This window comes from Hirundo rustica, chromosome 8 (assembly GCF_015227805.2).
Source record: "Hirundo rustica isolate bHirRus1 chromosome 8, bHirRus1.pri.v3, whole genome shotgun sequence".
NCBI lineage: Eukaryota > Metazoa > Chordata > Aves > Passeriformes > Hirundinidae > Hirundo > Hirundo rustica.
The window spans coordinates 16,179,952-16,202,599 of record NC_053457.1 but is presented as its reverse complement, the minus strand read 5'-3'; the positions used below and the strand labels follow the sequence as shown (position 1 = coordinate 16,202,599).

Here is a 22,648-nt window from a genome sequence, read left to right as displayed (position 1 = left end):
GCATTTTCCTGGGAGAGCCCTGAGCCCCCAGCCTGTGGAGAAAGCAGGCGGTGTGGAGCAGGCACAGTCCCACCGTGGGGCAGGAGACATGGTCCACAAAACAACCAGAGCAGTTTGTGCCTACAGGATCACTCCTTCACCCCTGCAGCTCTGTGCTTCCCACCACTGCACTGGCTTATTGTGCAGTCCCTCCTGCCAACCCTGCAGAACAGAGAGCCTTTCCCTATGGAAGGGCGCTGAGGAGAGGAGAGAATTAACCCCCAGAAGCAGTAGCGAGGGTAGACATCATCCCAGCAGGAAAAAGAATCCCTCCACTCTCACCTTGAAAAAGAGCTGCGTGTATTGCTGTCTGGAGTTTGTGCAGGTGTGTGCTGACTTGGGCCAGCAGCCCAGAGAAGCCAGGCCTTTCCTAGGGATGATGCAAAGTTTGCTGGCTGAGCTATGGCAGCCTCGCTTGCTTGTCTCTGCCCATAGAAGGAGCATGAGAGGATGAACTAAATTTAGCTGGGTTGGTGAATTAGTCCTCTGCCCAACCTGCCCAAAAACTGCACAGTTTATCTGAACAGCTGGAAGCTTACAGCCTTGGTGTCAGGCCAGTTTTACCTCAGATGAGGACCGGGTTAGGGGTTGTGGTTTGAGCTTGGCTGCTTTGGTTTATTTGGGTTGGTTTGTTGTTTTTTTTTTTTTCTTTTCTTTTAACAATGCAGCTGTGCTGTGGTGTGATTCACTGTGGAGGAGAGGAATCACAGCAGTACAGCATTGCTGAACAGAGGACTTTCCAGGGCAGGGACATGACCCTGTCTGTACCTGTTGCAGATGCACCCACTAACTCCAGGGGCCCTTTGCCGGCTATAGAGGGTCTGTGTGCAGCTACAAATCCACCCTGGTCGTTTCAACCACCGGCAATTTGTTTTAAAGGAAAGCTGACATGCCTCAGAAACAGTTTATTTTTACATGATTAAGAACAGCCAGCAATCTCATTTAGAGATGTGAGAGAAATAACCACTGCAAGCCTCCTCTGCTCTGCACGAGTGGAGGTTCTGCTCCTCAGGCACCATCAGCCCTTTGTCCAGGGCACAAGGGGCATGAGCCCCCCTCCCCACATCACCCCCCAAAGGCACCCTCCAGCAGCTGTGCACAGCAGCAGCAGTAGGAGTAGGGGGATGCCTGGGGCAGACACATGCGGTTCCCCCCAGGGGGAGCCAGAACAGGGACTGTGGCCACTCAAACCTTCCCCTCTTTGCTCTCGGATTTCCTGGTTTCTAGAAAGCATCATGCGATCGTTTTTCTCATATTTGTCACTGCAGGGAACCAAGGGGCATCTGTGGTGATGCAGCAGCAAGAAACACCAATGTGCCCGGTTCCATCTTCACGAAGCAGTGCTGCACACAGAGGAGGCAGCTCTGGGCTGCCTTGCGCCGGGCACAGGCCACCAGTCTGCTCTGAGGCTTGGCTGTGCCCACCTGCCCCTTGCTGGGTGCCAGCAGGCAGCTGCTCACAGCTCAGCTGGCAGCAAGACCAGTCTGACTCAACCCTGCAAACCCCTCCCCAGGCTATCAGCCGTGCACTGGGCACCTCGTCTGCTGCCCAGGGAACCACAGCCTAGCACACAAGGGAAACAGCAGAAAGCAGACTCTTCTGCCTTGCGGATTCATCCCGTTTATTGAAGGCAAACAGATGGCAAATAATTATATCACAGAAAAGTTGTAATCTGACTTTGGCCTCTGATTTTCCTGTGTGATTGACAGCACAATGAAGGGGAAAAAAAGTAATTCTGTTTATTTAAAAAAAAAAAAAGTGAAATAGAGGATGAAATGAATGTTGAACAATTAGTGACATCTCATGTGAACAGATGGAGGATTAACAATGACAAGGAAATTCAAAGCCATGCCTAGCATTCCTTACTGCAAACAAGATTCTGCAGGGGGTAGGGATAACGCTCTCCAAGGAAAATCAGCAGAGGATAAATCATCCAGGCTGGCTTTGTGAGCAACACGGTTTACTTTGGGAAGACGGTGACCACCTCGTAGCCCTCCGGGGGAACCACCCGTTCCCGCGCGTGCTTCTCGCAGTAGATTTGGTCTTCCACAAAGAAGTGTCCTTTCTGCTTGAGATTGGTGCCGCAGTCGCTGCACACGTAGCACTCGGGGTGACGCTGCTTGTCCCGGATCTTCACGAACATCCCTCTGGGGAGGAACCAGCACTCCTCAGTGCCCACCACTGTCTCCCTCCTCCCAGCCACCTCCCACCCAGCCCAGAGCCAAACCTAAAGGTGAACAATTTTCTTCTGCTCCTGACAAGTCAAAGTATAGCACTGCCTCTGGTCAGGCAGATGGTAACAGCACTTTTAGAAGCCCAACATGGGCTGGCATGGCAACTCTCCTCTAGAAGGTGTTTCCCAGCATTGACCTGTGTACGTTACACAGGGACAGTCCTATCACCTGTGGTGGCAAGAATTACTGTGATGGCATCTTCAGCTGGTGGCTGCAGACAGCACAACAGCATTCAGATGCCCAGGATCAAATGGCAGGAAGTAGCTTGACCATCTGGGGAAGCAAAATCCGGGTACAAGCCGACTGGATGGCAAAACAAATGCAGAAATACAGGGGTGGAGGCTGCATAGCCAGCACTGCCCTTCTGCTAGTGGCTGCCAGGTGGGAGAAGCACGGAGACCAGATCCCAGTTTTCACTGCAGACATGGCTGCTGCAGTGAACAGATCCAGACAAATGTGGGCAAGCTCTTCACAGAAGAAGAAATGTGGGAAGACTTCACAGCACAACCCAACAGAGGACTAGGAAAACTACAAAAACTACACAACAATTTGTTAAGTGCCATCAGCCCCAACACAACAATTTTCCAGTATTATTTTGTTCCAGCAGCCATCTCTATTTTCTGTAATTCATTAGTTTTGAGTGCTATTCAAGGCCTTGTGCTTTCTCTCCAGATCTACCCAGCTGGTTGAATAATTACAGGGTTTGTCTCTGATTCATATTTTACAGGGTATGGATTGCCTCTGTAATGAATCTGCTGGTCCAGATGCTCCAGGCATGCCAGGACCATGCAATCACAGTGTGGGTCTCAGCAACAATCTGACAGCCTGTGGTGGGCAGCATCTGAAAAATCAGAATTCTTCCATGACAACGCAGGTTTGGCAATCAGTACTTGACTGCTGCGTAGTCAACTTTTAAGTTAAGGGGGCTGCAGGGAAGAATTTGAGGCTGAAAAACTGAGCAACTCAAAGACATGGGTTTTCAGTGCTGGGTCCTCCATGTCGTCACACTTAAGACAGAACAGCTCTGTATCAGACCCAAACCCCAGGTCTGCTGGAGCTGGATTCCACCCACATAGACACAAAAAAAAAAAAAAAAAAAAAAGTGTGCACAGACACAGTAAAGGTGAGGTCCTGCAGGAGAGTGGGGAGCAGGACACAGCCCTGCAGTCCCACCGCCTCGGACCACCAAAGCAAGTCTCCACACTTGGAAGCGCCGAGACAGAAAATGCATTAAATACACAGGCCCTGAATGGAAAGGTCATTTTGTTTCCAAATGCTGTATACAGATTTCACTAAGCAAAACACTACAGCAACAACTGCCTCAAGGTTTGACTCACAGGGATTTGATCTGGTTTCCACTGATAGGGATCTGCAGATGGAAACCCAGCTCCTGCCTCACTGCAGGGAACTGCAAAGTTAACGTTACTAAAGCTGTGAGAATAAATGTGCCTCGAGTGTCCTGGGTGCACTGGATGCGGGTAAGTGAAGTTGTTTGGGTGCAGTGCCTCAGCCCGGCACAGGCATGGGCTGCTCAGCTCAACCCCAGGGCCAGGCTTACTTACACAATGCCAGATCCACACTTGTCGCACATGGGCAGCTTCTGCGCATTCCCAATCGATGAGGCCACCTTTGTGGTAGGGGCTTTGACGCTCCTAAATCCAGATGGTTTGGTAGGGTCTCCTGGGGGGTGGAAGGAGAGTGCTTCAGAGCATGTGAGATGCGTGGCTTGAGGCTGTTCCTCCCAAGCAGAGCTCTGCTGGGGGCACGATTTTCTTTAACCCCAGCTCTGAGGCAGGGATTCATGCATGGAAAGTGGGCAGGGATTCAGGGATGTGTGGGGAGGAAGGAGAGGAGGGACACAGCTGAACCTCGCCCTGGAAATGTGAGGGCTTGAGATGGTGGGCAGATGAGAGTATTTTCTCGTCTTAAAAGCCCATCAGACTTCAGCTGTTGTGTCTCACATGCACAGATGCACAAAGCAAAGCAAAGCTCCAGCCTTGGCAGCACGGGAGTCTGCCTGATGTGTCCTGATCACGCACAGGGTCAAGCTGATTCCCAGATTTGAGTTCAGAAAGAGGTGGATGTACTGGCAGGCTTGGCTTGTCAAAGCCCTTTTCCAGTCTGCTGTCTGTTTTACAGTGGAGCTGCTTCCCCGAAGACTCCTGGAAGATCTGGTTAACAAACTCCTTCTTGCAGAGCCCTGGGACACTGGGGATAACCTTGCACTCCCCTGCTGTTGCATAGCATGCTCCAGGTATCTCCCTATTGCAACTACTCTGGGGCAGAGAATTCCTGCAGGGCCTTTGCAGGAGACATTGTGCTGACCTGGATGCCTAAATCAGCAGTGGATCCTAGATGCGGGATACGAGGCAAGCCTTTAAATATCTGCAGGGAAAAAGGAGCCTTTTATAAAATGACACCAATGATGGGACTAATCTTACCTATATGACTTTCCCAAGGGGTTCTACACCAGTTCACAAGGGAAGGAGGCTGGTGAGACTCCCATGATACTTCCCCAGAAACACCTTGGACTGTGAGGGACACTGATGAAACCCTTCTGGCCAGTGTCAAACCAAGAGCACACTTAAAATGGGCATTCCCAGTGCAAGGGGTTGGAAAAACCCTCCAAAGACACCCCCTGGTGACCAGCAATGTCAGGGGCTCACCACAGCCTAGGGCAGCATCAGTGGTAGCAGAGCTGAAGGAAAAAGGGGGAAATGGCCCACCTCAGCTCTGGGGCATGAGATGCTGCGCTGGTTTGCCTTTAGGGCAGCCTTCAGTTCAGAGGTTTGCACCCAGCTCTGTGCAGATGCTGGTCCAGAGGTGCAAGTTCCCTAACCCTCCAAACATAGCAAGAGCCACCTGCCCTCCAAGAGCTGCTGCAAGTGACCCTCACTGGGAAGCCAGCAGCAGCAATCACATTTTCAGACTCTTCCCTATCACTTCTGTTCACTCCCTTTGCCTCAACCAGCACTTCGCTCTTATCAGCATTATTGACAACACGTTTTTAAATCTCTCCTAATGCAACAACCACAGGAGATGTGGCATGTTCCACCCAGTGGAACACTCTCCACTTTTGTGTACAGAGTCAGGTCTTAAAAGAGCGGCCATGGTGCTTCCAAACACCCAGCTGTGCCTGGCGCAGGCTCCCAGCTGGTGTAAGTCAGCAAAGCCCACACAGCCAGCGATGCCCCAAGGGCCTTGCCCCAGCTGGGGGATGGCTCAATGGCTCAAGCCCCGTTCAGGAGCCATTGCCTGGGCCCAGGCTGGGGGAAGGCCCATCCAATGTGCCATTTGTCACACGGGAGGATCTGACCGCAGCAGTGTGTGTGTGATGCCGGCCCAGCCATGGGGCATCATCAGCTCACTGTGGAACAATGCCAGAGCCTCTCCCAGCCCCTGATCGGGCAGGCAAACCTTGTGCCAGAGAATCCCAATAATGCCGCAAATCTTCAAAGAAAGATAAAACAGAGAGGCTTTTTCTTCTTATCTTCTTCACCTCTACTAAACACAGGGGAGGATCTTGGCTTCGGGAGAAGTCGGAGCTACTCCTTCCATGCAGGAGCTGAACCCTGAGGGCAAGCTGCAATCACTCAATATTTAAAAGATTCTTTCAGGTAGGTATTTTATCAGCATATTAAAGACTCCATGTTCCTGGTTTCTTTCTTCCTATTGTTTCCCTATTTCCTTCATTTTACTGTTTCCCTACAGATCCCTCAGACCTACCAGCACTTGGCTGATCTGTTTCTCTTTGTGGCAAGTATCTCAGCACCAGGCTTTTTTTGGATTAAACTGAACGTAACACTGCCAAGCTAATAACACAAAAGACTGGCTAAGGACAAAAAAAAAAAAAAAAAAAGTCATTCTTGGAATTCTTTTCCCATTCATTTGTTTATTTTATTTCATTTAAGGGGGGAAGAGAGCACAATTTAGCCCCCAAATAAGTTAATTGGCATTTTATCTTAAACTCTATAGCTCTGAATTGTACAAGTCCAGATGTCAGATCAAGAATGTCAAGAAGAGCAAATTTTCAGAGGTTATAATCTATGAACTGCTCACTGAAACCCAGCTTCTATATTTTTACATTCAGCTGCAGAAGGGGATTCTTTTTCTTGTGTAGGAGCATGGAGTTCAGAAGCACTAGGACTGACTGAAGAGCACTAATCTTGTGATACCATCCAAAGTCTTGGTCTTTAATCAGAGGGCAAAACTTTAAAAACTATAGGAGGTTTTGCAACTTTAAAAATTCCTTCTTGATAACTAAATGTTGCAAGGGTTGATTTCTGGCGCTCACTCAAGGATCAAGCAGTGATGTGGGCCCATAGATATTGAAACTAATCAATGAGAGAATATGAAGGAATCAAATTAGTGACAGGGTCTGTAGGTTTCTGTAGGCAGAAGACACCCACACATGCTACCTTGAATCAACAGCTAAATGGAAAATAAAGTTTTAAATGTTACTCAGTCCAAAGAACAGCAGAGGGGAAGAGCCTGAGTACCCACCTTTCTCCTCTGACTCCAAGATCTCTTGCAACACAAGAAATGAAGCAGACTGTCTGGGTGGCTCATTTGACTCTTGATTCTCCTGCAGCATCTTGTAAACCTCAGATTGTTTGTCTATGGCAATGTTGCCTGGGGTCTGGTTATGCTGATCTAAACTGAGGAAGGAACAGAGAATCCTCTTGTTAAACAGATGAAAACTAAAGCCAAACCTTCTAGCAAAACTTTCACGATGCATCGTATGACTGAAGAATGAACGTGCAAAGCACAGGCACGACAGGAGGCCACGGACACGGGGGTGCTGGATGTGCTCTGGGTGGGACTGGCACTCTGGGCTGTCCTGCTGTCAGCAGCTGCTCACCGATTGCCCCCGGCCAGGGCTCTCCCTGCTTCACAATTACCATACACTCCAGCAACTCAGACTTTCTGCCCAGGAAATCACAGCTCTGTTAACAGGAAAAAAAAGAATTCACGTGCTGGGATGGGAATCCCACATGGTAGCTGTGCCATCCACGCATGTTCCTTGCATGCATAAACTACCTTACACTGCTACCTTACACCACTGTGAATCTCAAACGAAGTAAAGTTTATTCCATTAAAAAGACATCTGTCCAAGTACTCTAAGAATTGCTGGTAAATGTCACCTTCACAAAGTAACAGCTGTAGGATCTAACTAGAAGATTCTCTGAAGGGCAGTAATTTAGTCTGCTTTTCCAGTGTGATACTATTTCCATTTGCTAGGTGGAGGCTCTGAGCTACAGCCAATTTACAGTATTTTACTAAGGCTAATGAGCGTGCTGAGGGCAGAGATTTCTGCTGGCTAAGCCCTCAGTGCAGCTGCCCTGAGGTGCTGCTGCTACCCCTCCTGCCATGAGGGACTTGCATCCTTCCACTCAGAGCCCAAGGTGCTTCAGGGGAGCTTTTCACAGCTCAGGGTCACGGAAAAGGTGCAACTCAAAGGATCTTTGGGGTAAAAAAAGAGTTTGGAGGCAGTACTTAGGATATTCTCCACATGCAGTGGGTAGATGATAGGCTTAAAATGCAGGAGGACATTTAGAATATCCCTTTCCAATTCCAGTATGTGGAATTGACACTGAAATACCAGAGGAGATAGTTGTGGACAGGTGGGTAACCTCCAAACTAAAGGATTTGAAAATAGTCTGGACAAATAAACAGTTGGAATTATTTAAATCAGGGGTTTAAATTGCCAAATGCTGGACTAAGGGGTGGACTAAAGGACACAGGAATTTCCTGCCTGCTGTGTTTTCTGTAGCTGCAGGAAAACATATATGATAAAATGAAATAGCTGATAAATCTCCTCTGATAGCTCAATTCTAGAATGTAGTCTTATAAATGTAAATGGTCCACTCAGTTTCGCCATTCTTGCACTCTGTGATTGCATGAAAAGTACATAAACATCCTGAGGTTCAGACCAAATTGCAAAGGGAAATCTTTTTCTTGAGGAGGCAACTGCATACTTTCCATGCCAATGACTGATTGAGTCATCTGGGAGTTACTCTACATAATAAACTTTCAAGCATCAGAAGTAAAATCATCACATGAGTTATAAAATGCTATTTCCATAAAAAGATTTCATAAAATGTTTCCATCTTTAGCAATCTTCAGTGGAGCAGGAAGCACATTAGACATGCAAACAGTTGAACCTTTGAAGCCTGAATCTGTTCCTGAAGCCTCTTACCCAAAATAAAATAATTATCTCCCTTCTATTAGACAGAAGATGTCCCATGCTCCACATTACATTCATCTCATGTAACCTCATATACTGCTCTACCCACCCATAAAAACATGATGCAAGAAGCCTTTCTTGCAGTTTGCATACTAAGAATGTTTCAATAACGTGCATCCAAAAAGCAGAGGCTAAATCATCTTAAAAAGCATTAGAGTCAAACAAAGCCATCACATTTCAACCATGCATTGTGGCACTGAGAAACACAGCGATCAGCTCTCCCAGGTATGCACCCTATACGTCCACTTGCATACACGAGATGCCCAAAAGGCTCTAAAAACCATCAAACCCAGATTTGTACCAGCAGAGTAAAACACCTCAAACTGTCAGGGCAGAAGGCTATGATGCTTAAATTAAAAAAAAACTCCAAAACCCACGTGTCTTTTGAAAGGACAAGGGGACAGGCATAGAAATTGTACCTGCAAGACACGTGAGTCTCTGTATGCCAGCTGATTTTTGATACCTCCTGTTACACAGGTACTTTATCGGCAGCAATCACCAGCAACCAGTGTCCTTCTCCATGGACACGAGTTTCCTCATGCAGAAACTTTGTAGGGAACAAGACCAAGAACATTTATCGGGTCTTAGACTTACACAACCATTACTGGATCTCATTGCTGCTACCATGGGCAACTTGCAACGCTGACTGACTAATACTACATCACTAAGCCTTAAATATTGGCAAAGAAGATAGCAATAAAAACTATAAAGACACAGCCTTGTACAGAATCTTCAAAAAGCACAGTCTATTTTTTACTAATGATATTTTACTATTTTATGCCAGCCTATTTGGCAAAGCTTACAAGGGTGTCAAGGCTACAGCGAGTTCCAGTGCTTGGAGCACTCCCTTTTGCCATTAAACAATTGCTGATGTCTGAGGCTCCTTGGTGAGCAGTGTCAGCTCTCTAGGCTAGCACAGAGAGCTGGCAGTGTGACCACTTCTGGTGTGCATGGTACTGACTACAAGCCAGAGCACTGACTTACAGCAAGTAACTGCACTGAGTAACAAGGCAGGAGTAAATCTCACTCCCTCTTGGCTCCTGGCACATGGCAAAGCTTGGCTGTGTGGCTCCAGGGGTGAGGACACCAGCCCTTCTGCTTTGAAGTACATGGCTCCCAGAAGGGAACTGTGAGCAGTCCAGGAGCCAGGAGATCTGGCTGTGTCCTTTCCTGCCCGATGGAAGCCCTGGGACTGACCACTGTCCTGGGCCACATGTCACACAGCTGCAAGCTGCTTGGTCACATAGCAGAAGGTTCACAATTCATCCTTGACTGGACTCCTGTGAAACAGACAAATGTGCTTTCTGTTTCACCTGTCCTGACACTGAAGTCCTCCCTGAAAAACCCAGAGGCTGTCACTTAGAGGCACAGACCGGGGGGTTCCCAAGTACCACAAAGAAGACATCAAACAGCACCCAGGCCTTGTGATGCTGACGCTCACCACAGGTCCTGCAGAGCTCAGAGCATGCTGAGCATCCTCCACTCCTTTGGGCAGAGGTAATCTGTGCTGCAGCAAGCTCTGCAGAGAAGCGGGCAGGGGTGGGAACACAGCCTGTCCTCCATGGCCTGGTGCCTGCCAGGCTGCTCCAAACACAGGGGTGTTGCCAGGCAAAGATGGAGAGCACGGCTACCTGCTTCAGCCTGAAATAACACGCTCAGCACACACCCACAGCCAACGAAACAGAAGAACAAAGACTGGCAGCACCTGTCAGTCACAAAAAACAAAAGTAATTTCGAGTGCAGGAAAAATACCAGCTTCCAGGATAAAGCACTCTCCTACCCTCAGCACACCCATCCACTGCAGGTGGCTCCTCCAGAAAAGCCGCCGGCTGCTGGCAGGTCCCGCTGTGGTGGGTGTGCAGGGGGCAATGGACATGCTGACACGCTAGAAACATGTTTTGGTGTTTCCCATGGTGTTGTGCACAGACACAAGGCAGAGAAAGCTCCTGTGAAGAGTCATGCACTAACATTGGAAGGGTGAAATGTAAATGCTGTTTTCTTGTGACCGGACAATGCCATGAGCCACAGACGGGGACGAGGGACTCGTGGACACCAAAATGCAGACGAGCATATGTGCTGAGCTGGCTGCAGAGGCCGTGGGCAGGTTACCTGGGGAAATCAGGGCTAACAGAACAGATCTGCCCCTGCAGCGTGTCCATGATGTTGCTCTGTGAATAGAGCTGCAGGGGAGAATTGAACTGCACGTGCAGCACTTTGAGTCCCGGCACCTCCACTTCCACAGGGCTGTTGGGGCAGACCTGGGCCACGTGCTTCAGCTGCTCAGGCCCCACTCGGACTTGGCTGGGGCTGGAGGAGGTGCTGTGCCTGCGCCGCAGCTCGGAGCTCTGCAGAGGGTCATACACGGAGGCGATGGGAGCCTGCATTGCGCCCACCGGCGACAGGCGGCTGCAGGCCCGCACGTCCACACGGGCAGCGGGAGGTGGGCTTGTTTAAGGTTTGTTTGGGGTTTACATTGCCAGATTGAAGGGGAAATGCAGAGGAGGAAGAAAGGAAAGAAGAAAGAAATTAATGAAGGACAAAGCCAAATACTTCAAGACATCAAGCAGTTGCCGAATACTGTCTGAAGGACACATCGCTGAATACACAACTTTACAGGCTTCTGGCTAATGCTGTGCCTCTGCTCTCACACTCCAGGTGTGTCCACACAAAAATTAAAAAGCAAGCACCCCACTGATAAGCAAACGCATGGGTTGTAAAAGCAAAGAAGAAGTGGCAGCAGGTGTTTCATTATACACTAACTCCCTGTGCACACACTTGTGGTCCCACTGTCCAGACAGGGAATGCCACCTTCACTGCTGCTCTTCTCAAAGCTAGCCTTGGCATCCTACTGGGGAGTAATCTCACCTCCCATCCCAAACCTTATGTGCTCAGCAGTGGGGTTTCTCCGTCCCCACCTGCTTTGTGACATCAAATCCAGTGGAGATACTTCCTTTTATTTCTATACGCACTGTGGCCCTGCATTTATACCACACACCCTCTAAGGATGAGGCATGGACTACATCTCCAGTCACATCACCATGTGCAGTGGCAGGATCAGTGGCTGGGTTCAGACAGGCTGTGTACCTGCAGGGTGCAGGATGGGGATGCAGATAAATGCCAGGTAAACCCAGAGCAAGGTCAGGCATGTACCAAATAACTCAGCAAAACAGATGGGCAGGAATTTAAAGGCAGCTAGGGGTGTGTGAAGGGAGAACTTAGACATCCTGTGCTTGTGCACTGGGGAGACTACAGTGGGTTTTTAACGGCAGGCTGAGGTCCCTAGCTCTCACTGGAAAACAGCAGTAATTCATTTGCTTTTGATGACTATGTAAACCAAAGCATATTGGCATCAAAGCCTCATCCACAGCTTTCCCAGCATTCCTTTGCAACTCGCTGTGTTTCAGCAAGGAAAAGATGAAAGAGATGCCACGCATCCAAGATGGAGCAGGCAATGGATGTTCCTGCTAGGAGGAGCAGAGTGAACCACAGCCCTAGAAGGAACCCACCTCCTTGCTGATCCCTGCAAGAGAAAGGGATCAGCTACAATTTTCCAGCCAAATCTACCTGGCTGCCAGGGGGCACTCTCACATGGAGGGGATGCCAGACTAGACCAGAGATGGTCTCTCACTGCCAGATGGTCCCATCAAGTTAATGCAAAGTCAGATTTTCCTTGTCCTTGCTCTGCTTTTGCCCAGCCCTGAATGAGGCTGCCGAGTCTGGCAGAAGCAAATGAAGAACAATGTACCAGCTCGTGTGCCAGCTGCAGCACTGTAACTGCCTAGAAGGCCATGCTGCAGACTGGGCTGCCAATGCAAGGAGCTGGTTTTATTCACAGGCAAGTTGTCAGGCTTGTGTTAAACTACAATCAGGTCTTTGTACCCTGCCACAGCAGAGGCTGAAGTTACTTTTGCCTCCCCATTCTCAGAAATGTCAGAAATTTAATCAAGTATTACCAAAAGTACTGGTCTTCCAGCTTTTAATTATAAAATAACCAAAGCCTTCTAGGCAGTTTGGTATTGCTATGCAGAGACTTAAAGCAGTTAAGCAACCTGACTGTCACAGCCAGAAAATTTTCAGATAGCTCCTGGTTTATTATCTCCAACGAAAAAAAGAGGAACTTTGAAAATCTAGGATAAAACAATGTCTTTGGTGAGACTCAGTTGCAAACACAAAAATGAACAGGCCCTTTTAAGGCTGGGACCCTTTCCAATCTCAGACATAAAACCCCTCACACAGGAATGACTATTTTGGCTACTTTTTAAAACTCCTGTGAAAAGCGAAGTTTGATAATGAAAAACAGAAATATCCAAGCTGAGGCAGAGCCTGTCTATGGATCCCAGGCCGGCTGGGAACAGGGATGGGTGTGCTTCCTGCACTAGCTGGTGCCGTTCCTGCCCAGCATTGCAGGGAAGCCGGCAGAAAACACTAACTTTCGGAAGTGCTTGTAACAAGCTAGCAGGCACCTGTTCAGACCAGCGGGCTGGTACGTCCTGCTGAACGCACGCGGAAACTGCGTCGGTCTCTGCTAAACAAAGAAACACAACAGCATTAATTTCACGTCTGCACCTCACGGAACGTTCCCCACTCCTCCGAGCCCTGTCCCTGGGAACAACATCCACGCTTGTGCCTCTTCTACTTCCACTGTCCTGAAAGAGAGCTTTTCTTGGTTCAACGAAGCGGTCCCTTCGCAGTGAACTCGTGTCTCCTGAAGCCTTCCCCTGGAGGCGCAGGGAGGGAGGGGGATGAGGTGAGGAAGGTACTTACGGCTTGCTAGGCTCCAGGGCCCCCGGTGATGTTTTTGTCTCCACCGTGCTGTTGAAGGTCTGGATGTTCTCTGAGGAGTAGAGGCCTGCCGGGCTGTTGTACTGAGCAGTGATCACCCTGGGGGCAGAAGCTGTGGCAGCAGTGAAGGGCACTGCACTCCGATTGTGCGCACTTCCTATGTGCCTTATTTCCTGCATGCAAAGGAGCAGAGGCAACAATCAGAGGTGCTCAGGCATGCAGGTGGATGTGACAGGGCAGCCCCACAGCCGCTGCAGTGGTGGCCTTCACGTGTGGTCTCGGTTGAGGAGCAGGTGACCACAACCACCAAAGCAAGTGAGCACCCTCCACGCGGCATGAGGGCCCATCCTGGATAGCTTCAGGATGACCTCCAGGACATTTCAGAGTTGACATACTGGGAACAAAAGAGCTCAGAAACAGCTAGTAGCTCAAGGTGCCACACACCTGGGTGCCACCTCCTGCAAGCCTACGGTAAGCTATGGGACCAACTTTCTCATGCAGGACTACAGATTCTAAGCATTCCCTGCAATTCCTGAGAGCATGGTTGATTTCTGTGGAAAAATGAAGATGAGGGGCAGAAAGAGGAGCACTTCTCAATGATACCTGAAAGTTTGGCTTCCTTTAGTTAAGACAATCCAAAAAGAAGGGCTTCATCATTACTTCAAGTGCTCTGGAGCATCTCTGCTCCTTCACTAAGACTAGGGTTCACAGCTGTCTTTGATGAACAGCTTTGGAATTTCTGGACAACAAGGTGTGAAGATGACCATTGTTAATACAAAAGATCAAAAGATTGTTCACAGGCAGTGGCAGGTAACTTTCAGCAACTTCTTCAGTGTTGGAATATAAAATATCACCTAGATGTTCTGGGTTTGCTGTGAACTGGAGGCTTCTAGCAGTAGTGTATACTTAGAAACACAGGCTACAATCTAATAAAAAAGGGGAAAATCCAAGTTAAGTAAGACTTGAGCTAAGACTCTTCTTAATCACAGGCAGTGCTAACAAAACTGAGGACATTTCTAAGCCCCATCACCTGTTCAGCAGAATGGGAATTAGCAGCCTTGTGGCAGAGATAACATCCAGGGCTTATTTCTCCCCAGAGAAGATGCTTGTCCAAAGCAAAGAGAAAGTATTATGGAGCCTCACTAGAGCAGGCATAAGAAAGGACTAACAGCCACAGAGGTGGCTAAGATATCAAGGGCTAAGAGAGCACCAAACCACGATTTTTGGAATGTTTCAGCCAGCCACAGAGGTTGGGCATGGCTTCAATTCAGGGCTATCAGCCAATGGCACAGGATGAAAGGGGGCACTTCTCAGCATGCTGGGCCCATGGGTCCCAGCTCTAGTTAACACAACTAGTTCCCACTCCCACTCCAAACAGGCACTGACTTCTACAGCAATGACGTGAGCTTTTACTGCCCTACAAACATCTCACAGCATTTGTTTGATAGAGATATAGTTACAAGATAAACACTCATTAGAAAAAAGTATGACTTAAATCCCCCTACAGATTTTTCTTTAAATCACTTTTTTGTCTCCAGACTTCCTTAGGCAGCTGGCTAGCCTTCCCAGACTGACAGATGGGAGTCATCTCACTTCATGGTATTCGAATGCTATTTATGGCACCAAGAGGAGCACAGATCACTCCGAGAGGAGCGGCGTGGATCCAAACGCCCTCATGAGTTACAAGTCATTTGAAATCAGTGGGGTAGCTCAGGATGTTCAGGTGTGAAGTGATGAGGCTGCTCTCCCACAGCTTTCCGGCCAATATGTATGGACGTCAGCCATGAGGCTTTCCCACACACCAAAGGAAAAATGACCCTGGAGTAATTAGCTAATCTCCCTTTGTTGCAATCTTATTCAAACCACATAACAGGACTTGTGAAAATAGTCTTTCCCATGGCAAAAATGTGGATTTTAGCAAAAAAAAAAAAGACTTTAGCCTGTATATCAAACCATGGGGAACAGTTACATCAGCACTAAATACACATGCTAGCCCACCATCCAGAGGCCATGAGTGGGAGAGCGTTACAGATGTGCACATAAATAGCTGGTTTCAGGAAAGACTGAGGCAAAATGTTTAGGCTAAGGAGGTTATATTCTTAGGTCAAATAGGTTCCAAGTTGAAATCACGTCACAACACGCGTTGAGAAAACATTTAAAGCATTAATAAGAATCAAAGAAAGGGAAGTAATTTACAGTTTGGTTGGGTTTTTTTTAGTCTGATTTCCTAAGTAAGGTGTCTCAATTACATACCCAGCATGCACAAGGGCATGCTGAATCTCTGAATGCGTCAGCCAAGCCAAATTCAGTCTGACAGTGATGGAGGCCTCAAGGAGCCTTATCTTCCTGCAAGTGTTGAGAAAACAGGGCAGCCACAAGGAGAAGAGAGACGGACATCACATTAGTGCCCTGACTCCAAGAACTGCAACACACACTCCAGCACAGAATCCACATAGGAGCTTTTGTCCTACTTTTGACCATCAGGTAGGTTTTCTGCTGTGTAGTAACACCAAGACCGTAAGTCAAGCTTTCAAAAGTGTTGGGGATCTCCAGGAGCTCTCAGGTGTATAGAGGTCACTGACTACAAGGGAGTTTATAACAGTTAAATAGAGAAAATTGTGCAGAAGCTGGTGTCTGAAGATTAGAAAAATCCCATCTGGAGAAGAGCACAGAAGGTGAATAACCCAAGAGTCTACAGACAAGAATTACAAGAGCAGTAGCATTATAAAGGGCATTTGGATAATCCAAATTCTCCAGCGCTTCCTGCTGTTCTTTCTGCTCGAGCTGTGGAAGGAATTCGCAGAAAGCAAGTGCCTTCATGAACCCAAGATCAAAAGATAATGTGTTCTCGCTGTCTAATGTATTTATCTAGGGATTTTCCAGAACTGCCAACCTAGGACCTGTGCTTTGCAGTTTTGTTAAAGCTCCAGCTTTTGGAATCATGTTAATGTGACAGTCACTTAATACTGGGAAAAAAATCAGATAAGCGACACTTCCAAAAACCTGTCCACCAAGTCGAAAATGTTAGTGCAAAAACCCAGCTACACTGTGCATATGTGTAGGGACAGCACCTAGTTTATGCATTTGAGATGCCTAGGGTGTGCAGCATCTCTAAGGCTGTGGCAATCCCAGTCCCAACACAAGGAAAAGGGACAAGTAGCATTAGACAGCATCCCTGGCTGGAGCACACACTGCAAGAGCAGTGAGCAATGGCCTGTTTGCAGAGGAAGAACTGGCAGTCAGCTAAAAGGATGTGATCTTATCCAGTCAGGACATGACCTGCTCTGTCTTTGAGAGTAGCACAGAGGAGTGTGATTCATGTTAGATCTCATCAGAGACACCTTCTGTTGGCACCTGCAGGCAGAACTGGAAGCACTTCCCTCACTCTCCCTGCAAGTTGTGTCACTGCCCTGGTCCCCTTACACCAGCCCTGTCACAGCGAGCAGGAATACCAGCAGTGGTTATTTTGGTCTGAAGCTGGGGTATGGAAGCTCCCAAGTGACCAGGTAGGATATTCAAGAGCATTATTTTACCACTATAAACTGACACCATGATAGTTAAATTGCTTTGTCTGCACAGACATCAGCCTCACCCCCCTCCCTCCTTTGCAGAGGTTATGCTTCCAGAGGGCCCAGCAGAGTGACTACACCAAGCTAAATTAAATTAGCAACTGCACAGACTTCTCTGGTAGCTGCTTCTGAACTCTCACTTCACTTTGAAATTGAAATGATTCCTTCAACAGCCCCCTCTCTATCTGAAACTATCCATTCTGTAAGAGCAAGCTTCTAGTGGCTCTGGAGCACAACCCCACATCCTCCCACTGCAGATGTCCCCATCTCACAGAAAAAAACCCGTTTTTCAATCCCAAGGACAAACAACGTTTGTAGGACCCTAGCTTCAGGTCAGGCATGCACATCTTCGGCCAGATGAGTTTTCTGGGTGCTGGCTGTTAGTGGCAGTAGCCGTCTCCAGGGGCAGATGGGACACAGCCGTGTGCAGCAGCCACTGCAACACAACCATTCTAGCTGGGTGCTAAGGGGGTCCCACCGCCACCACTGCAGCCCACCCAGCACAGAGCTGCCAGCAAAACATCCCTGTGCCAGGGCAGGAAGCAGATCAGCATTTCCTACTGCACCAGCTGCAGGCTGCGTCATGGGGAACTATCAGGGAAAACAATGGCCCCTTCCTCCCTCTCGTATGAGGCCATCCTCAGCGACGCTGACGTCCAGGCTGTGAGATCCCCACAGCTACATCAGCCGTCACCTCTGTGCCTGCGGCCAGCCCGTGGCTTGTGGCATGGGCATCTGCTTCCTCCTCACCAACATTTCCACCACTGGACCCATTTCCACCGCTGGGAATGGGGGCATGCGATTCCAGGGAAGTTCCCAGCTGTGGGTGAAGCAGACAGACAGACAGCCAGCCGGCCCAGGATGAGCCACCTCTATCAGCTGAGCTGGGACTCATCCTACGCACCATGGCATAAAGCCATCTGGACACCTCCATGGCCTCGTGCCCTCGAGTAGGCTGGGAGCAGATTGGGGTGAGGGTGGGCTCTTGGGTCCCTTCCACCCTGCAGTGACGCGGCCAAGGCCATCCTGTGCAAGGCCTCTACTGACCTCACCACCACCAGAAACAGGAAAAATCTGGAGGCTTTTTGTACCTGCTAAATAAACTAAACCAAGATGTGAGGGGTCAAACAGACTCTCCCGTTAAGTGGGGTTTTCCTCTCCTCACAGCATGGCCTGAAGGAATTCAGGTGGGTTAGGCCCTCATAGGTGCTGCCTAACACCCTGATGCCACACCTACAGCACCCTCATTCCATTGCCTGCCCCTACCCAGGCTACCACTGCATCTCTGGAGGAAACAGAGGTCAAACATGGAGCAAGAGGCTGCCTGAAGCAAAAAACTAGTTCCAGGGGTGTGGTAGTGATTGACAGACTGGCCAGCTTTTGGAGTCAGGGGATTGATTCGCTCTGACCTCTTGTCACAAACTAAAAAAAAAAATTTAAAAAAAAATTTAAAAAAAAAAAAAAAAAAATCAGCACACAGACACTGCAGGGAAAAGCAAAAGCCTGCACGGGCACCTGGAGCAGCCAAGTGAGCCAGCAAAACTTGCTGCCTCACAGGGCCTCAGAAATGTGGGATGTTTTTGCATCCCAAATCAGAGCCCAGAAGCTCAGGCAGGCGATGCTGGATTGCACACCTCGAGAGCCACGCCAAAAGGAAACAAGATGAAACATTTCTCAGTACAAATGTTTACTCAGCTCTAAGAAAACGGGCCGCTGACCAAACCTCAGAGAGCGAGAGCACTCTAGTCCTGCGGACAGTGAAGGCGAGCAGAGACCACCAGGCAAACCCCCCAGCTCCATCCCTGCCCTTGCAAAGCCACCCAGGGAGCAAAGGTGTACTCGTGACCAGCTGGGGTGTCTGGGGGGAGGCTGCTTGTGCCAAACACGCAGCAACAGCGCAGGAGAGGACATCTTCATGGCAAACTCCACCCCATGCTGTGTTTCATCAGCTGCGATCGCAAGTATTAAAGAAATGCCTTTACTTTCACCTCTCCCTCTGTTATTGTTAGGGGTTTTTCAGCTATGGAAAGATCTTTTGCAATGCTTTGAAATCTGATTAAAAATTAGGAAGGGTTTGGGGGTTTGTTATCGTAGGGGGGTAAAACAACAGGACTAGCTTCCCACATCCTCTCCCTCCACGTCCCTGACACATTCCACACCCATGCAGTAACGCCTTTTAACCAAAACCAGCAGGTCGCGATATGCCAGCACAGTTCCCAGTCCCAGTGTTGTTACTTTATTATATACCTATTGCTTCATGCACTGCCCACACATGCACAGCCTTATCAAAGGCCAAGCCAGCCGCACACCCAGTTTCTATAGCCCCCGCCTGCTTCGTATCCAAGGAAATAAAATACACAAAATGGAAACAATGACATCACTCTGCAAGAATAAGGATGAGCACAGGACAGACATTTTTAACAAGTTTTGGGAAGACAGAATTGGCTGTCTCTCTCATCCTAAAAATACCCTGATTCACCCTCAGAACTCCTCCAGCTGCTAACCTCTGTCTGAAGGTTATTTCTATTAAAAAAAAAAAACAAAACAAAACAAACCAACAAAAAACCCCTTATGTTTGAAAGCCCTTACTTTTTGTGATTAAGAAGAGCTGAACTATCCATCTCAAACCAAGAGTTTTCACCGACATTCTCAAAGTCTGATGTTAATACTTGTGCCTTACTGCAAAGGGGATATACAGCCTTCAGGGAGCTGGACAAGTTTTTGGAGACAGCCTGGGTATTGACTGCCCCTGAAGCTGGACTCTCTCAGCTCTTTCTCTACATTAGCTCACTCAGCAAAAACAAAGACCTGGACCCCACTGACATCTGAGTCTTTTTAAAAAAACCCAAAACAAAACAAAAACACCCAAACAAACAAAAAACCAAAACAGACCCCAGGTCTGACAAGAAATGGCACAGTCAGAGGATACAGAGTTTCATTGTTTATTTTAACAAGAGGCAATACAGCCCCTTGGGTACAGATCTTACTGTGTGGCCTAAGATCACCAGAAGGCACGAATGTCTTGCAGTTATGCTGGTCTCCAGTCAGTATCACAAGCATTAAAATTACCTTTAGTCACTAAGTAACTTGTTCTCTCTTGCTGTGACCACTTTTCTCAAGAGACTTTAAGCAGAAGGGAGAGGCAGATATGTTATTTTAGTCTTTCCCACTGTTGTGAGGAAAAGATCTTGATGGGAAAATGCCACTGAGCAATCAGCCTTAGGAGCTGGGTTAGAAGTGCAAGTGAACTAACTGAGTAAATATGCTAAGAAGACTGTCATTTCCTTCCTCTAATGTTGCCATGGGCACCAAAACAAAGCTAGGTCAGCTGCTGAGCCATCAACACCGACAAGCTGCTGCACCTTTTGATGAAATGCAATTTTGTCATCACTCTTGCCTCGGTTTAAATTAATTTAGAAGGATAAGAATAATGGCAATGAAATAATAATACTGTAGCTCTTTCATGGGCAAAGATCAGCTTAGACAATGAAGTCAGTCTTTGGACTCAGGACTTCAGGGAATGCATGGGAGGTTGTAGAATGCCTTTTTATTTTCCAAAGGCAAATAAAAATATCTTGAATGTACACTCCAAGTAAGGGAAAACAGTTCCACAGGCATGATGCAGCATGTCAGCAAAAGGATAACAGCAGTAAACAAACAGTCCACTTCAAATGGCATAAAAAATGTATAAGCAGGGATCTTAAAATATGTAGCTAGTCATAGACAAGCTCTTAAGCACTGGTTCCTGAGGAAAACTGAAAATTAAGTTATTTTGCAAGATTTTTTGCAAAGATCTAGCAGCTACATCTAGGAAATAGGAAGACGAAAAGAAGGTGGACAAGTGTGAAAGATTTCTGAGATACCAAAGGTAGGACAGGCAACATCTAACAAACTAATTCTAAGAGAGATGGTAATATATATGAATAAGTCAATTTCTACAGCAAGGGTTTTAAAGACTTTCTTTTTTGAGCCTGAACTAAGTCTATTCACATGTATGATTTTATGTCTGCATTCAAAGGGCTATGTGCAAAGCCAATGAGAACCACTGTCAAAGGACCCTGGACCAGGACTTAAACAAACCACTCAGACTCAGCATGTCCTGTTTTCTTTGGTAAGTGAATTAGTAAGTGTTCTGCACTAGACTGTTGCCAAGAAAAGCAAATATACTGTTTTCACTGGCCAGCAAGTTTAAAAAACCTGAACAGCTCAGCTTTGCCTTCGAAGATTCAGCTCTACTCACAGCTTCAACCAGTCCTGCCGGAAAAATGGTATCAGCATCTTTGTGGTAAAATTCGTAGCAGTTTGCCATGTTGGTATACACACACATAGAATTTTCTGCACTCTGCTACTGCTGATTTGTAGCAGGCCTGGCCAAAACCCCTGATGATGCTGCTGCAAAGACACAGCCCCAGAGCAACTTGACCTGCCACATGCTCTGGGGCAGGAAATCAGCACACTCTTCTGATTTCATGCTCTGAGCAGAAAGACCTCACTACAAAACTTACTTGCTGTAGTCAGCTACTGAAAAAGGAAATGGGAAAAAAACCCTAAACAATCCACCAAACAGAAAAAAACCCACAACCTTACAACTTGATGGTACTCCTGACACTTTGGCACCACAGATTAGGATGTTCAGGCACTGCTATGCTTAGGATGCATCTCCCCTCACACTGCAGAATTCCTGTTTGAGTATGCAGCAAGCGAAGCCTTTTAAAGTTAAGCCCAGTGCTCTGAACAGCAGCAAGCCCCACTAGCATACACAACTGCAAATTATTTAATCTGCTTTAATTTAAATGAAAGGAATAAGAAAAGGCAAGACTTCTGTGAGTTTAAATGTTTCTTTCACACCAGGAAATAACTCTTCTAGCATCAGCCATCAAAGGGGTCAAAGCCAAATTTTCAGGCAACCATTAATTCTTAGTACAAGATTAAGACAATGGTCACTGCTCAGAGATAAGCTCTGTAACACGAATTTCAGCATGCTCAGCTGTACATCAAAGTCCCCTGCTCAAGTCAGTTACAGGTTGCTGCCAATAAACCCAGTTGTACTACACTTACAAACTAGCAGTATCAGGATATCCATCCAGTGGTCAGAGCTAGGACCAGGACTAAGACTGAGGTTAGGATTTAGGAGGGGATGTTTTCTACCATCAGCATGTCTGCTAAATCCTGACCATCAATCCAGGCTAGGACTGGGGGAAAAAAGTGATGGGGCAGTGAGTGACAGGGGGGTTGCAGCAGCAGGTTTCTTGCTGCAGTTAACTAAAATTAGTGAGCTACTTTAAAATCCCACTTAGGGCATGTGTTGTGCTGTATTTTTAATTTTATGGCATTTAGCTAAACTCTTGCTAATGGCTACATTGGGAAATTGGTCTCTAGGATTGAGTCTCCTGCTGAATCAAATGACTGATCTCTGCATCCTTGCAACAAAGCCTCAGTGCAGTCTCTGCCAAGAGATAGCTCCAAAGTCTCAAGGCTGAAGCAGAGCCTTTCCAAAACCTGGGCAGCAGAAGATACAGACTAGACCTCAGCTCAACAGTGTCACAGACAGGTGTCACCACATGGCTCCAGCTCAAACTAAGTCCAGATTGCTGAGTCTCCCACTGTGCCTTTGGCAGAGCCATGAAACACCTGGAGAATGCCGCACTGAATTCTTGGTCCAAGCAACACAGAGAAGCTTGACGTGAAAGAGAACATGGACAGATCCCAGGCCAAGGTCTGGGCAGGGTGTTGCTGCACATGTGCTGCTTTGGTCTCAGGTCCTTTCCAACTGAAAC

The 22,648-nt window shown here is 47.7% G+C and overlaps 1 protein-coding gene across 1 annotated transcript in view; it reads right to left on the bottom strand.

Annotated features, from left to right (window-relative positions):
* Positions 1-1,647: 1,647 nt before the first annotated feature.
* PDLIM1 (PDZ and LIM domain 1) overlaps positions 1,648-22,648 on the bottom strand; it is a 43,755-nt gene continuing 22,754 nt past the window's right edge. Inside the window, exons 4-7 of the mRNA XM_040070993.2 lie at positions 13,285-13,475; positions 6,777-6,931; positions 3,836-3,953; positions 1,648-2,186 (exon numbers count right to left, since the gene is read on the bottom strand). Coding sequence (XP_039926927.1) covers positions 2,000-2,186; positions 3,836-3,953; positions 6,777-6,931; positions 13,285-13,475 — 651 coding nt within the window. The 3' untranslated portion in view covers positions 1,648-1,999. The remainder of the gene's footprint in view (positions 2,187-3,835; positions 3,954-6,776; positions 6,932-13,284; positions 13,476-22,648) is intronic.